This window comes from Protopterus annectens, chromosome 9.part0, assembly GCF_019279795.1.
Source record: "Protopterus annectens isolate FY-2018-M chromosome 9.part0, PAN1.0, whole genome shotgun sequence".
Classification (NCBI taxonomy): domain Eukaryota; kingdom Metazoa; phylum Chordata; order Ceratodontiformes; family Protopteridae; genus Protopterus; species Protopterus annectens.
In genome coordinates, this window is record NC_056743.1 from 1,169,179,995 (window position 1) to 1,169,196,854 (window position 16,860).

A 16,860-nucleotide genomic window follows, 5' to 3' on the forward strand; every position below is an offset into this window, starting at 1 on the left:
CTTCAGATGCTAACCTAAATTCATGGGCTGCTTTAGTTGACCTAATAGTATTTTTCAAGTATTATTTATTTTTTCTGATGTTGTTGTTACTACAAGGATCTTTTAATCTGTTGTATACTTTAAGGAAGTTTTTTTTTTTTTTGGTAGAGTTTATTTATGGTGGTGGACCACCAGGGTGGTTTGTTTTAAAATTTCCCATTATATTTAGATCTGGTTGGGAGTGAAAGTTCTATACATTTATCTAAGCGGGCACAGAATTCCTTTGTGAAGCTACCTCCTGTAGCAATATCAGGAATTATCTGGTGCATGGGGGAAAGGGCATTGCCATTCAGACTTTCGGTGGCTGCCTCCACCTATAGGGGTAGGCAGTCTCATAACCATGATTGACACTCTCCTGGCTTCATTGTAGATACACTCCACAGAGCTATCACTCCTAGTCATGCAGTTTCATGCCATCTATAGCATAGACTGGCAGTTAGAGCAGAGGGTTAAGTTATGAGTTATTAACAAGCTGTTTCCTGGACCAGGGTTTGATTGCCACAGACTCCATTTGTCTACTGAGTGAGCTTGAGCAAGTCCTTTAACCAGACGGTGTTTTAGGGCAAATCAGAAATTGGGCCAAACTTTCAATTGTCTCCAAGACCACATGCCTAATAGCTACCTATAACCCTATATACACCTGGGGTGTACAGAAAGCAGTGCTACAATATGGCCACCCATATGGATTTGGACACCTGCACTCTACTATCTTCCAACATGGGGAGCTACAGCAGGGGTTCTGTACATGCTACTGAAGTGCTATGCTTACCTTTGCTTGGGATGCATGTGATTGTAGTGCTGCAGGGCCACCCAATCCACCTAGCTAGCATTTCCCTCCTGAAAGTTTCAATCTATTCATTGATGATGTGATTCTTGACTTCCCAACCACCTACCTGTATGCCTGGCTACTGTATCCACCACTCATAACCCTGTATGAATGTTAGCATTGCTGTTCCATGTCACTGAACCCCTCTCCACCTGTGCAACTGGTGATGATTGTGCCCTGCTCAATTCTCAGACGTGTGCGTTAGTTAACATCCAGTACACAACATGGCCATACAGTCTACTGTACTCATAGCCTGGGTGCACAATTGCATCCATCAAGTTTTGTTCTATGTTGCCTCTGTCATGTTGTGGATTAGACACCATCTTTTTGCCAGAACCCCCATGTATTGCACCTGCCTCAGCCTCACATAGGGTGATCCTGCAACTAGTTCCTTCAATGATTCTTCTCCCAGCTCTTCCACCACTGGTGGCTACAATCTGAATAGTAGTCTGATGGTGTACCCATGCTGTAGTTGATTACATAGTACTGTGTTGTGTAAAATGGTGCACACACACCACCAGATGTATATAAGCCACACAAGTGGTCATTTAGCAACCTGACCACATGCTCAACAATGGTACAAATCTGCAACAGTGTGGTGTTATATGCCATGTCCACCATGGTCTGAGGTCTGTAGATGGGGTTCCTGAGCCACTGTTCTAAGGCATATGCTGCATCATTTGCAGCACACAGCAGTGGACACCAATATGAGTAGCCTGTGGCCTATGTCAATGGGGGGTTATCATTAACTGTGTGAGGGACATGTGAGGTCCTGCCAATTAGATAACCCTGTGGAAAATCACCCTGTACAGATTGCTGGTATATGTTGCAGATTTGCTACATGTGGCAGTTGTGGTAACTGCCAAGATGGTGCATAGACATATTTTAGATTATACCCTGTGCACTGCACACCACTTGGCAGTTGCTGGAGTGGAAGCCTTTCCAGTTAATTGCCATGTGGAGCAGCCAGGGTCCTGGCAGTGATGTGGTACAGTCAATGGTTTGAGAACCACAGGAGAAAAAGCTAATTCACAGAATGCTTGCATAGAGGTGATCCTTTTCTCTGCTTTCTGTGGGAACCATATAAGCTTAGACACAAGCTGCAGCATCACATCAAGGAACTGGTATTGGATTCATGAGTCAGACACACACTTATGAAGCTCCTAATGTGCACCCATTGGATGCTAGAAGGTCCCTGTGGTAAGGATTACCACACAGATCTTAGTGCCCACTTTGATAGGAATTCCATGCATCCTCCATGATTCCATGTGAAACTGGCCCATGTCTGCAAGTTCCCATATGGTGCCTGTGTCAACATGGTAATAGTTGACTGGCTCTGAGAGCAGCAACTAACAAATGCTTCTGAGCTAAACATAGTACTATATAAACAGCTACAGCATGGGGACCCCATTAGGCTGCCATTCAGATGGTAGCCACCAATGGAGGAGAACCTGGGAGTGGAGTGATTGGAGAAACTGTCCCAGTCATGATGGCAAGTTAGCGCTGGTGTGCTCACCTGTGATGTGTTATATGAGGGTGAGCAATACTATGGACACTGGTTCTGAGTGTGACAACTAATAAATGCTTCTCAACTAATATAGATGCATTGTGTAGCATCTTGTTACAACAGATAATCCTCTTCACCAGAGAATACTGGCATTTAGAACAGCTTTTCACAATGCCTCGTTCTCCTACTTTTATTCATTTTTGAACCACTATGCCATGTTTGAGATTACAATTTTCATATGTGATGCCTCTCATTTGTGTATTGTAATCTATCTGAATGTAATGCATACTGTGTTATTTTCTCAGTAACATGACTGTGCTATGTGTCTCTCTGAATCACCTCATATGTATGCTTGAACACTCAACATGCTATTTTGTGTCACGCTCTATGCTTTTTGTTTCTGAACACCAATCAAGAATCTTGCAGTTCTTATTTTTATACTCATATATCAGTAACCTTTGACCCCTTGGCATTACTTGGTACCCTGAATGTGTTAATAATGTACATACAGCCCACTTCTCTATATTTTTGAGGCCCAAGTTTTCAAAAGTTTCTTCAGACAAAATATTATGCTGTGCACGTTTCTAACATTTCATTAAATAATTATAAGTATTTCTTGCATCAGTCCAATTTGCACTCTTATCTCAGTGTTTCTGATCCCTTTTCAGATTTCACTATATTAACTTTCACTTCATTAGTGCCAAGAAACAATTGATTTTCAGCTTTCTTTTTAACAGCATGCAAAGGTATATTTTTATTCTACACATTTTTGAAAACATTTTACTGCAGCACAGTACAAGAATGGGTATTTACGTATTATCGCAACCACATATTGTCAGCATTCACGGCAACATTCCATTCTCAGTTAAATAACATGTTGCTTAGAATGGCGTGAATGCTGACAATACGCTTGTTTAAACATCCCTCTCATAAATTTATAAAACAGTTGTTGTTGTTTGTCTTTCGGCTTTTCCCGGTTAGGGGTCGCCACAGCAGAACTGCGGTCCACTAATGATTGGCAGTAGATTTTCACGAACGCCGAGGTGCCAGCTTGACGTTCAACCTTCAACAAAGGCACGCCCATTTACGAATGTCTTTCGAACGCCCACCCAACCACAGAGAGGACATGCAGACTCCACACAGAAGGCACTCCCCTAGCCGAGAATCGAACGGGAGAACCTCTTGCTGTGAGGCAACAATGCTACCGCTGCACCACCGCAGATAAATTTATAAAACAGTAATGTTTTAAATTTTGTTCAACTTTTCTAAAAAAACGAACTCCATCAGAAAACAACAAATGATTTTAATAATCCTACCCGTGCTTGGTCCAACTTTTTTTTAAGATAACGAACTCCATAAGATAACGGCAAGTGATGTTAATAATCCTACCCCTTTCCACCTGTGTACGCTATCGAACATGCCAATCACAAAAAGAAAACACAAGCAAAGCCAAATACAGTGCAAACTTTAAAATAAAAAGTATTTTAAATGACTGTAATGCAACCTCACTGTTACACATTCTCACTAGAAATCTGGTTTGCATCAGTTAAGGCAGACCTTTTCTAATTGGAATATTATGTATAAAAAGGAAGGTTACAACAGTTTAAATTTAATTTAATTTTTTAAATTTGTCAGAATTTGCAGCAGTCTCAGCAATGTCCCATTTTCACTAAAGTAACTTCCTGCCGAGACCACCGCAAATTCTGACAAACTATGGTAGCGATAATACATAAGTACCCAATAATGATTAAAAATAGAGTACTTTTTTACTCATGCAAATAGCCAAACCTGGTACACGAGGCTTGTATTTCAGCTGCATGACTTTGTGCACATCATGGCTCTATTTGTTATCCTCATTATTGTTACTCAGCATTCTGGAATAGTTCCCTGTCATATTCATTACTGTTACAATGTATTCTCACATTATTTCTCTCCTTTTATCTTTTTTTATATTTAACCCACATTTTATTCTTTTAACTCCATATTTATGATGTCACTTGAGACTGCGGTGATGGTGCTGCAGTAGCGTTGTCGCCTCACAGTTAGACGTTGCCCGTTGAATTCTCAGAGCGTCTTCTGTGTGGCCACATGCATGAATGGGTGTTCCTTCGTTGATGGTTGTGCGTTAGGCCCGGCAAGCCAGTACATAAAAATTCTACTGCCAATCATTAGCGGACCGGAGTTCCGCAGTGGCAACCCCTAACCGGGAAAAGCTGAAAGACACAAACATTTATGATGTCGCTTACATTGCATATATATCCACAACTTTTGGTAAGGTTATGTCTGTTTACTTAAAAGCAAGGCCCTATTACGACATTTTTTTATCCCACAAACTATTATGCCTCTTTTTAATGAATCCTGCAGTTTACCAAATTGACAGTCCCTGACTATGTTCTTCAGCTAAGGAAGATAAGCCTCAAAAGCCTCTGAGGGACGTTATGTCCTTCTAGTGAATAAATAGCTTTTTGTACAGAAATAAGGTATATTACAGCTTTCTTGTCTTTTGGCTATTCTGACAGTAAGGAAGAAACTGAATGCTGGAATCCAAAGGCAATGGTCATCTGGGATTCCAAGCAGAAGAAGAATCCCAGGAGGTTACAATTGTGGCATTTTACTGTAAATTATGCACTGTACTTTCAGAAACATAGACTCTTGTATTCAAATATTTTTCTTCAGTTATGCAGATATATTTCTTCTCTTCTGCAACTATGTCTCCTGTGGTGGCACAAGGTCATATATCTATCTGTGTTTGTCAGGATACCCAGTAAACAGTACACAGTCTGAGGAGATGCAATTAGTCTGCATGATGTTTTTAATCAGATTTAACTCTCTAGAAGCTGTATCATATGGCATGAAGTTATTAGCATTTATGCTATACCTACTGTATTACATATGGAGCTGGAGACTGAAGTGTATGGAAGGGTTTCAGGTTAACTTTAATAGCCTGCTTTGAAAGGTAAACAATTATAGCTACTGTCGGGAATCTGTGACGTTTTGGAGCACCAGGGTTGGGGCACAATCTGCCAGGCCACACTATCGGGTCTCTAGTCACAAAGGAATGTAAAAAAAAAGCATATGCCTTTAATGCATGTAACAGTAGACTGTAATTAAATAAATTACTACTGTATGTATTCACTCTTTTCTATAAAACGTGTAATTAACAACTATCATTATGACACTGTATTCCATTCTTTTTCTTTTTGTGAGATTCTGGTTCTCCTCCAGTTCCACCTGTAAAGCCAGTCATGTTCCCAGCCTCAAATGGCCAAGAAGATAATCACGAAGGACAGATCGAGCAAGCAAGTTTTACAGGTATGACAATCATTCCGCAATCAAACTTGAGAAAGCCGTAGCTAGAAATTAGAAGCTGGAACTGCATATGTGTTTCTGTGTGTTGGAGAAGGAACAATAAAATAAACTTAAGACAAAAGTGTGAGTTCTTTATAAAGAAGGCCTTATCATGTAATCAGTACCTAAGCTGTTGTTCTCAATAAGCTTCCTGAGAAGGTGGCTGGATGTAGAAGGTGAACAGCATGGTTAAACAACAAATAGTCATAATGCAATTTATTTTCTTCCTAATGTGAATCATGTATTTTTTGTTTCCTTACTATTGAAGGCTATCTGATGCATCATTCCTATTGCTATAGTAATATCCCTGTGGATCCCTCCATGGGGAGAGCCTTGTAGGCTGCTGAGATGGGAGCGCTAACACAGAGCTTGATTTAAGTAGCCAGGCACCTAAACATAATGTGGAGTTGAGGGGTTTAACATTATACCTTCCTGCAAACCCTGGCAATGCAGTCTTGTTAGCACACTTGCTCATCGATCCCATGTGTGAAAGGATTTTGATATTTACTTATATCTCCTGTTAACTGTCAGCTTCTAAGTTTTGTGTCTCCCTGACCTCCACAAGGGTGCAAGAAAGCAGCACTAGTCCTTTGCCCAACCCGTGCCTTTACTATAAAGGGTCAGTCCTTAACCAGCCAGACTTATCCCTTCCCATAGGATACTGAGGGACTTGTGCCCTGCTCCCCTTCCTTGGGAAGACCTGGTAGGCTTCTCTTTCAACTGACTACCCAGAAGTAGACATTTAGGGTTTGTAAGATGAGTAATAAAACAACATATACATCATAATCAATCCTGGTATCGGTTACTGTTATGAGTACATAAGCACATATTTCTGTATGTGACTTTTTGCACTCTGGCATCAAGGGAGCAATGGCTCAAAAAGGGTAAAAAATGTCCTTGGCAGGGCCAGTCAGATGACTGCTCCTCAATTTACCAATCTTCTTCTCCAAGAAATGTTTTTGTAGGAGTTGCAGGTGCGTAGTAATCTGCCTGGCATCCAGAAATCATGAAGTCAGTTGTGATGAGGAGGACCAAAATATATAAATTAGAAAAAGAAAAAGAAGGACCTAAAGAAACTGATGCTCACTTTAACTTTCTCAAACTCTGCTCATTTATGAGTTGCTTGAGCTGCTTCTGCTCAACATGTCATCACTTATTAGGTATTTGATTGCTACTTATTGTAATGACAAGTAATGGCTTAAAGCCATGTAATTCACTTTTCCCTGAGATCAACATGTAGCAGAGAAACAATGATCATTACTTATCTGGTTTACAAATGATTTCCTTCTTCAATTTTGATTGACCTTGGAGCAAGGTAAGAATATATTACAAGGAGGGGTGGGGTGAGCATCCATCATTGGAGGAATGGGTGGGGGTTGTACTTCTGCAAGAATGCTTTTTTTAAAAGCTATGCTCATTTGCACAGTGGTGCAGATATGCTCTTGAGTTACTGGGTTCCGTGCTGAAATTTACACTATAACAGTGCAGTGGTGCAGCAGTAGCATTCTCGCCTCAAAGCAAGAGGTTCTCCGATTCGATTCTCAGCTGGAGTTCCTTCTGTGTGGAGTCTACATGTCCTCCCTGCATACGTGTGGGTTTCCTCCAGGTGGTCCGGTTTCTTCCCACATTTCAAAGACATGCATCTGGAGTTTTACTCCCTCAGCCTCCGCTGAAAATTGGCTACATTCCAAGTCCGAATTTCCTGGTAAATAAATGTTAAATAGATAAATAAAATGTATGTAGACATAATGTATATTGTACTGATAGAATAGATATAGAAGTTGCCAAACAAAATGAGTTCTGAAAAAGCATAGGACCTCATTTTGAAAGGAAGTAATTGATTTCAGCTGAAGAGCAGTTTCTGGAGCTCTCTTACTTGGTGATCTAAGTGTAAGAACAGAGTAATAAGCATGTGGGGGAGGCAGACAAACTGCTTCAGGGCAACAAAGGAAAAATAAATGTAGGATTCATGAATGAGCCTTTTTGGAAGGTACACTGGACATGATATCTTCAAAATTAGTTACCATTAAATATAGAAGTGTACAGATGTCTTGACAGTGTAAAGTGGAGTGTGTTCTTTAAAATTATTTTATTTTATCTCATATAAGAGCTGTCTCACTAGCAGATATGGACAATAATACTAGTAGACTGCATATAATATTAGGTTTGTAATAATTTATATAGTAGTTATAAAATATAATATAGATGCATATGAGTGTTACAAATCTGAAACCATACAAGTTTTAAATTATTAAAAGCACTACTCCTTAGAAATAAAATAAATTATTTAAAATACAGGGCCAGATTCAATAAAGCCTACACTAAGTGCACACAATATATATTTAATAAAATTCTTATTACATTTTTTTGTGCTTTCAAGTCACTCAGAAAAATTACACTAAGTGTACATGTAGTCTACACTTTGTGGTAACCTTTATTAATCCATGTCAGTATTTAAAGCTGCAAGAATATCAGTAAGAAAACTAAACTTAGGAGGAAGAAAGTGTGAGTTATGGCTGTGTTGTCTGTTCACTCAGAATGGTGTATGCTTTATTGAATCTGGCCCACAGAGTAAGTAAAAGTACTCAGTGAACATTTCTGAAGTATATTATTTAAATTTAGATAAGTATAACATGTCAATAATATCTGTAATGACACCATACATGAATAAGATACTGTCTTTAAACAAATCAATGGACAATGCCTGTCCTTTGGCACAGTGACAGAGAGGTAGGGACTATTTAATACCCTTTGTTGACCAGGGTTCTACATAATGGACACTATAGAAGCAATGTAGGATGAACAGAATCAATATCTGATGCCTGTACACCTTCTTCCAGGCGAGGCTCTGGAGAGTCTCGCTTTGGACATGACAGTGGCTGGGAGTAAGGTCTTGATACATGCTCCCCCTACAGTCTTATATACATTTCTGGAAGCCACATCTTTGTAAACAGTAAGGACAAAGATTATTCAAAACAAAATCGGTAAAATTCTTTAAGGCCTACACTTTAAAGAGTTTGAGGAAGCCTAAGGGGTCTAAATATGTAATCCCCATTGATCAGCAGAGAAGTATAAAAAGGAAATAATGACCTTCCTGCAGTCAGCCATGTGCAGAAGATGATACATGGTAGGCATCATAAAATACATCACTGAAAAGTCCTGATAAAGCAAGGGGTAGGGTAGAAAAGACATGAGACAGAAGCTGAAATAAGTAGGTACAAGAAAAGGCATGTATTAGACAGGAGCATCACTCTCAGTATTAGATATTCTAAAACTGCAATCATGTCACCTTTTACTATTTTGTCACTGTCCTGGTGGGTATATCAGACTATTGTTTAACCTGAAATTATGATGGATGTCTTAATCTATTTAACAGCTGTATCAGTCTCTTGTGTTCTCCTCATACATAACCCCAATAATCCACACCAAGAGATCAGTGATTATGTTTACAGCACCTTGCAGAGCATTCAGGACTTGAGCAAAATCTCTTTGAAACACCTCTGTTAATGATAAAGTACCAAATGGAAGTCTACAGAATCAGTATCCTCTTAATGGCATGTTAAACACATAATTTTAACATTTTTCACCTAGCTTTAGCTGACAAAAACCTCTGCTTCGCATCTAGTACTGAAAATAATTCAACATATGGCAATATTAGTACCACTTCCTCAGTTGTAAGCAGTGAGTAATATTCTCTTTTAATCACTTATTTATTTTTATTATTTTTATTTTATTTTACATTTGTTAACCGGGAAAGTCTGACTGGATACAGGTCCATTTTCAGCTGATGCCCGGGGAGAAAAGCTCAAAATGTACAAAAACTAGTGTAAATGTAGTAAAATTATTACAGTGAATTATCACAAACCGAGATTTGTTTAATGATATGTACACACAGGTACATGTTTTTCTCACATACACACAGCAAAGGTTGGAAGCAAGTAGCTGAGAAAGAAATAGTTAAAGATTTCATCTGAAACAGGAAAACACATATATTAAGGTCAAACCAACACCACCACAAATTGAAACTTCAGAATCTTCAAACCACAGCAGCTCACAGCTCCAAATCAGGTGAGACAAAAAGAGTTGCAAACAAATGCCAAACTTTATTGGTAATGGGTAAGCGCTTTCTTCTCCTTCAAGAGACTTCATCAGAACAAATTTCATTACAAACCCAGCCCTTAAATACCATAGCTTAATGATGTCACATGAATCACTTAATTACACCTTAAAAACACACTACATAATTTATCAAAAAATAAGTAAGTAAATAAATAAATGATTGAAACTCACTCATATTGTGTTTCACTAACATTGTAAAACATTTAAAACATTAAAACACATCTCATATTTAATTTAATTGTGCCTTATAGGACACTTCAAACCATCTAGCCCATAATATGTTTTAATTTTAAAATACATGCAATATTAACTGCCTCATTTAATCCAGGAAAGTGGGTGGCATCCAACCTTAACTGCCATCTCAATTCACTTGCATCTAAGTGCAAGTCTACTATTTTACCCTGTGGGTCCTTTACTATATGATCAATAGCCAAAAATTTAAATGAGTGTGTCCCATTGTCTTTAATGTGTCTAAATAAAGCATTAGTAATTTTTCTTTTCTTTATGTCATAAAGATGTTCACTGATGCATGTCTTAAATGCTCGGGAGGTCTTTCCTACATAAAATGCCAAACATTTTTGACATTTTGCCAAATAAACCACATTAACACTACTACAATTGTAGTGTCCTTTTATAGAGATAGAATTGTTTCTATTCAATTTACACTGCTCTCCTGCTTCAAAGATGTGGCAACAATAATTGCACTTTACACATTTCGTATTACATTTAGCTCTATTTGAAAGGTCATGTGCATTTTCATTATGCTCAAACATGTTTTTAAGGGACCTATCCTTCCTATATGCAATACTAGGGGGACACTTTCCAACTTTATTCCCTACATTCAGATCAAAAGCCAGGATTTCCCAGTTATTGACAATGGCCTGGATGATGCCCCCAGAATCCAGGTTAAAAGTAGTTATAAACCTGAATCCCACTTCATTTCCTCTGAGTCTGTAATTAACAAATAGTTCACTTTGTGGCCTGTGAGGCCCACCCAAAATTGGTACATAAATATTTTGTACCTTTTACCTATCACTTCCTTGAATAATTCTTCCAACAAATCCAGGGGATAGCCCCTTTTAACAAACATGTTGACTATAAAACTAATCTCATCATGAAAATGCTCATCATGACTAACCATCCTGGCACCCCTTACCAGTTGGCCTTTGATAATTGCTCTTTTTTGATGTAAAGGGTTCCAACTTTTAAATTCTAAATAGGAATTTGAAAAAATTGGCTTTCTATATATCTTAGAATATAGGAGACCATTAATCTTATCAACATTCAACTCTATGTCTAAATATGTGATTTGTTCTTTACTAAAATAGTAGGTGAATTTTAAGAACTCCACTGTGTTGTTAATGTAACAAAGAATTCATCTAATTCTTGCTGACTACCCCTCCACAACAAAAAAAGATCATCCAGGAATCTAGTATAATGTAAATGTTTTGTCCAATAACTACTTTTCATTAAAAATTCCTGTTCCCAGTATGACATTACAAAATTTGCAAATATGAGAGCACAGGCAGCCCCCATGGCTACCCCAGTGGCTTGTTTAAAATATTGCCCTTCAAAATGTATATAATTATTGTTTAATACTAATTCAATCAGGGCAATAATCTTATTAATGGTGTCCTGGTCATACATTCTAATTTTTGCTTACTGAACCTCCAACCATATTATACCTTCAAAATGTGGTATAATACTGAACATATTAACAACATCCACAGTCACCATGATCAACCCAGGCTCCCATTTTATTTCATTTAATTTCTTTAAGAAATGCCACAAATCCTTTGTAATATATATTCAAATATTTGTAAGCCTTTCTGTAAACAATGATCAATATACTTGCTCATATAGCAAGTTTTTGATCTATTACCATCCACAATAGGCCTAAAACTTAAATTAGTAAGGCCCTTGTGGATCTTCGGTATTCCAAAAATATTCAGAATCCTGGGATAGTCATTTTTTATATAATTATATTCATCAAGGCTGATTTGGCATTGGAACAACATATCATCCAACTCTAGGTCTATATTTCTTTAAGCAATGTGTATCTCATTTAAGGAACTTTCCTCATATGTACTATCCATAAGCAGCACATTCATTTTGTTTAAATATTCCACCCTATTCATTAAAACCACTCCACTCCCTTTATCAGGTTTCATTATGCATACTGTTTTGTCTTTAACAAAATCATTTAATAAGGCTAATTCACCACTGATCAAATTACAATAATTCTCCCCATGGGACTGTTTAAAGTGCTGCCTTATTTGTTTTTCACACATTCTTTCATAAACCCAAATGGAGTAAAAGTACTTGGTTTTCTTAATAAAACACTTTCATTATCATTTCCATTCACATTTAATTCATTACCCCCTTTACCATTCATTTATTTATTTACTTACTTATTTTTTGATAAATTATGTAGTGTGTTTTTAAGATGTAATTAAGTGATTCATGTGACATCATTAAGCAAGGGTATTTAAGGGCTGGGTTTGTAATGAAATTTGTTCTGATGAAGTCTCTTGAAGGAGAAGAAAGCGCTTAACCATTACCAATAAAGTTTGGCATTTATTTGCAACTCCTTTTGTCTCACCTGATTTGGAGCTGTGAGCTGTTGTGGTTTGAAGGTTCTGAAGTTTCAATTTGTGGTGGTGTTGGTTTGACTATGACCCAATGGATTCCATGGCTACCAATGGTGAGGTATTGGATTTACTGCAGAAAATTAATCAGCAGTTGGCAAAGGATACTGAGCAAATACAGAATTTAATGGTGAAAAATGTGCCACAAATGGGGGCAAATATCTTTAGAAGTCTGGGGCTCCCTTTAACCCAGCCCACTCAGACAGGCCAAGGAAATTTGGGAGTAGAAGACAACTGAGAGATTGGTATGGAAGGTTCCCCACAAGAAAATGGAAGAATGGCAAGTACAAACCCCAGGCAGAATGGGGAAGTTAATGATACTTGGAAAAACAATTGTTTTAACTTTAAAATAGGTGTGGATGGTGCTATTTCAGATTCTAGGCAGACTATTTCCTTAGCTGAGAAGTTAAAAACTTTTGAAAATGATTTGCTGGCATATAAAAAATTGCAAATGGAAAATTCCTATTTAGAAAGAAATATAGAATTGGGACATGTGCCCCGGGGTCTGCGCATGTGGAGATATCCCAATGGGGCTGATAAAAGGAAGATTTCCTTAATGATTTACATGCTTTGTTTGATCGGACTGGCCTAGATATGACGCATTTAATAATAAAATATAACAACAAGGCTTTGGCAATCCATTGTGGGAACCTGGATTTGTTAAACAAAGCCATATTGACTGATTGTGAGTATAACAAATTTCAAGGTAGCTACTTTGAAGTTAATAAAAGTGTGGAAAATGTTTGCAGTACAATATTTTTGCGAAAGCAAAATAAACAGAAAAGGGATATTCAAGAATATGCCCTTAACAAGGTTTATCTATTTTCATTGGGTAACCAAATAAGAGATAGTAGTGGTGAGGCCAATCAGGAGGGAGATGTTAATGTGCCGGTGACGACAAACCAGTGATTACAAAAGCAATGGTGTCTGGGGTCTGTTAATCAAGCGGATTATTCCAAGGCGATCAGGCGTTTGGAAGGGCTTCGGGGGAAGAACCAGTATTCTCAATTTTCCAACACCAGGCTTGATGAATATTCGAGGGAAGGGGCATGGCCTAAGAAGAGTAGGAATTGACTTTGGTAGTTTCCCGGTCATATGGTGAACAGAAAACCTAATGGCAAAGTGAGTACTTTGTGTAGAGTTGTGGTTAACAATAATGTAACAAGTTTTTTGTTGTCCATAAGAACGAGAATTGTGAAGCAGGTGTTGTGTATTCTAACATTTTAAGCAGCTTGAAAACTGAAGCAGTGCTTGACAAAGCGACTTTCAGCACTGATAAGAAAGTTCAAAGCACCTGTTTTAATTCCAATTTAACTTCGGATATAATGCAAGGACAATGTGCAAACAATTTGCAATGCTTAGCACCTGAAACTGATGAAAATGCCAAAAGAAACTTAGACTGTATTATTGACATGATGAATGAAAATATGGTTAGTGCATGTGATGTTAATTTAATTCATTTCATGGAATCAAATGTTGATATGGGGAATGTTCGGGTAAATTTCCATGACAGTTTATTTGGTTCATCAAATGTCAATACTACTGTTAATGAAAATATGAACAGTTGCTTACATTTTAGTGTTTTACCTGAAGGCGAAAAGGGCGATGAATTTTAGTATTAAACACTTAAATAATGACCGAATTATTTGCCCATTTGCAGTTCAAAACATTACTACTGTATTTACACCATTACATGAGGGTTTGGGGGCATTTTCTGGGGCGGAAATGGTTTATGGTACTAATTTAAATGTGGAAAATGAGATTGTTTCTAATGTTTTAGTGAATGATTTTAACTTTTTAAGGAATTCTAATGATAAAACTGATGGCCCATTACTAAATGTAAATGATGAGAGAAGGTACTACTGCACTGGGTGAAATATGTAAAATAGTCAAGAACAGTAATAAGGATTTTAAAATATATAACTATTCCACTAAAGTAGTACAAACAGCACACGCTGATGTTTTGGGCAAGGGGTTCACATTTGTGCCTGCAAGAAGGGGAAATATTGTAAATGCTTTAATTGATTTAAAATGTTTTGCCCGTAAATTGAACCTTAAAGTATGGTTTGGTAAAGGGGGAAATGAATTAAATGTGAATGGAAATGAAAATGAAAGTGTTTTATTAAGAAAACCAAGTACTTTTACTCCATTCGGGTTTATGAAAGAATGTGTGAAAAACAAATAAGGCAGCACTTTAAACAGTCCCATGGGGTGAATTATTGCAATTTGAACAGTGGTGAATTAGCCTTATTAAATGATTTTGTTAAATACAAAACAGTATGCATAATGAAACCTGATAAAGGGAGTGGAGTGGTTTTAATGAATAGGGTGGAATATTTAAACAAAATGAATGTGCTGCTTATGGATAGTACATATGAGGAAAGTTCCTTAAATGAGATACACATTGCTTATAGAAAGATAGACCTAGAGTTGGATGATATGTTGTTCCAATGCCAAATCAGCCTTGATGAATATAATTATATAAAAAATGACTATCCCATGATTCCAAATATTTTTGAAATACCGAAGATCCACAAGGGCCTTACTAATTTAAGTTTTAGGCCTATTGTGGATGGTAATAGATCAAAAACTTGCTATATGAGCAAGTATATTGATCATTGTTTACAGAAAGGCTTGCAAATATTTGAATATATTACAAAGGATTTGTGGCATTTATAAAAGAAATTAAATGAAATAAAATGGGAGCCTGGGTTGATCATGGTGACTGTGGATGTTGTTAATTTGTTCAGTATTATATCACATTTTGAAGGTATAATATGGTTGGAGGTTCAGTTAGCAAAAACCAGAATGTATGACCAGGACACCATTAATAAGATTATTGCCCTCACTGAATTGGTATTAAACAATAATTATATACATTTTGAAGGGCAATATTTTAAACAAGCCACTGGGGTAGCCATGGGGGCTGCCTGTGCTCTCATATTTGCAAATTTTGTAATGTCATACTGGGAACAGGAATTTTTAATGAAAAGTAGTTATTGGACAAAAATTTTACATTATACTAGATTCCTGGATGACCTTTTTTTGTTGTGGAGGGGTAGTCAGCAAGAATTAGATGAATTTTTTGTTACATTAACAACACAATGAAGTTCTTAAAATTCACCTACTGTTTTAGTGAAGAACAAATCACATATTTAGACATAGAGTTGAATGTTGATAAGATTAATGGTCTCTTATATTCTAAGATATATAGAAAGCCAACTTTTTCAAATTCCTATTTAGAATTTAAAAGTTGGCACCCTTTACATCAAAAAAGAGCAATTATCAAAGGCCAACTGGTAAGGGCTGCCAGGATGGTTAGTCATGATGAGAATTTTCATGATGAAATTAGTTTTATAGTCAACATGTTTGTTAAAAGGGGCTATCCCCTGGATTTGTTGGAAGAATTATCCAATGAAGTGATAGGTAAAAGGGACAAAAGTATTTATGTACCAATTTTGGGTGGGCCTCACAGGCCACAAAGTGAACTGGTTGTTAATCACAGACTCAGGGGAAATTAAGTGGGATTCAGGCTTATAACTACTTTTAACCTGGATTCTGGGGGTATCACCCAGGCGGTTGTCAATAACTGGGAAATCATGGCTTTTGACCTGAATGTAGGGACAAAAGTTGGAAAGTGTCCCCCTAGTATTGTATATAGGAAGGATAGGTCCCTTAAAAACATGTTTGAGCATAATGAAAATGCACATGGCCTTTCAAATAGAGCTAAAGGTAATCGAAAATGTGGAAAGTGCAATTATTGCTGCCACATCTTTGAAACAGGAGAGCAGTATATATTGAATAAAAACAATTTGATCTCTATAAAAGGACACTGCAATTGTAGTAGTGTTAATGTGGTTTATCTGGCTAAATGTCAAAAATGTTTGGCATTTTATGTAGGAAAGACCTCCAGAGCATTTAAGACACACATCAGTGAACATCTTTATGACATAAAGAAAAGAAAAATTACTAACGCTTTATTTAGACATATTAAAGACAATGGGACACACTCATTTACATTTTTGGCTATTGATCATATAGTAAAGGACCCTCAGGGTAAAATAGTAGACTTGCACTTGGATGCAAATGAATTGAGATGGCAGTTAAAGTTGGATGCCACCCAATTTCCTGGATTAAATGAGGCAGTTAATATTGCATGTATTTTAAAATTAAAACATATTATGGGCTAGATGGTTTGAAGTGTCCTATAAGGCACAATTACATTAAATATGAGATGGGGTTTAATGTTTTAAATGTTTTACAATGTTAGTCAAACACAATATGAGTGAGTTTCAGTCATTTATTTATTTACTTACTTATTTTTTGATAAATTATGTAGTGTTTTTTAAGATTTAAGTGATTCATGTGACATC

At 37.0% G+C, this 16,860-nt stretch overlaps 1 protein-coding gene across 2 annotated transcripts in view; it reads left to right on the forward strand.

Annotated features, from left to right (window-relative positions):
* Positions 1-16,860, forward strand: part of LOC122811902 — a 294,398-nt gene that overhangs the window by 122,959 nt on the left and 154,579 nt on the right. For both annotated transcript variants that reach the window (XM_044084055.1, XM_044084057.1), the window contains one exon: positions 5,580-5,684. In XM_044084055.1, coding sequence (XP_043939990.1) covers positions 5,580-5,684 — 105 coding nt within the window. The remainder of the gene's footprint in view (positions 1-5,579; positions 5,685-16,860) is intronic.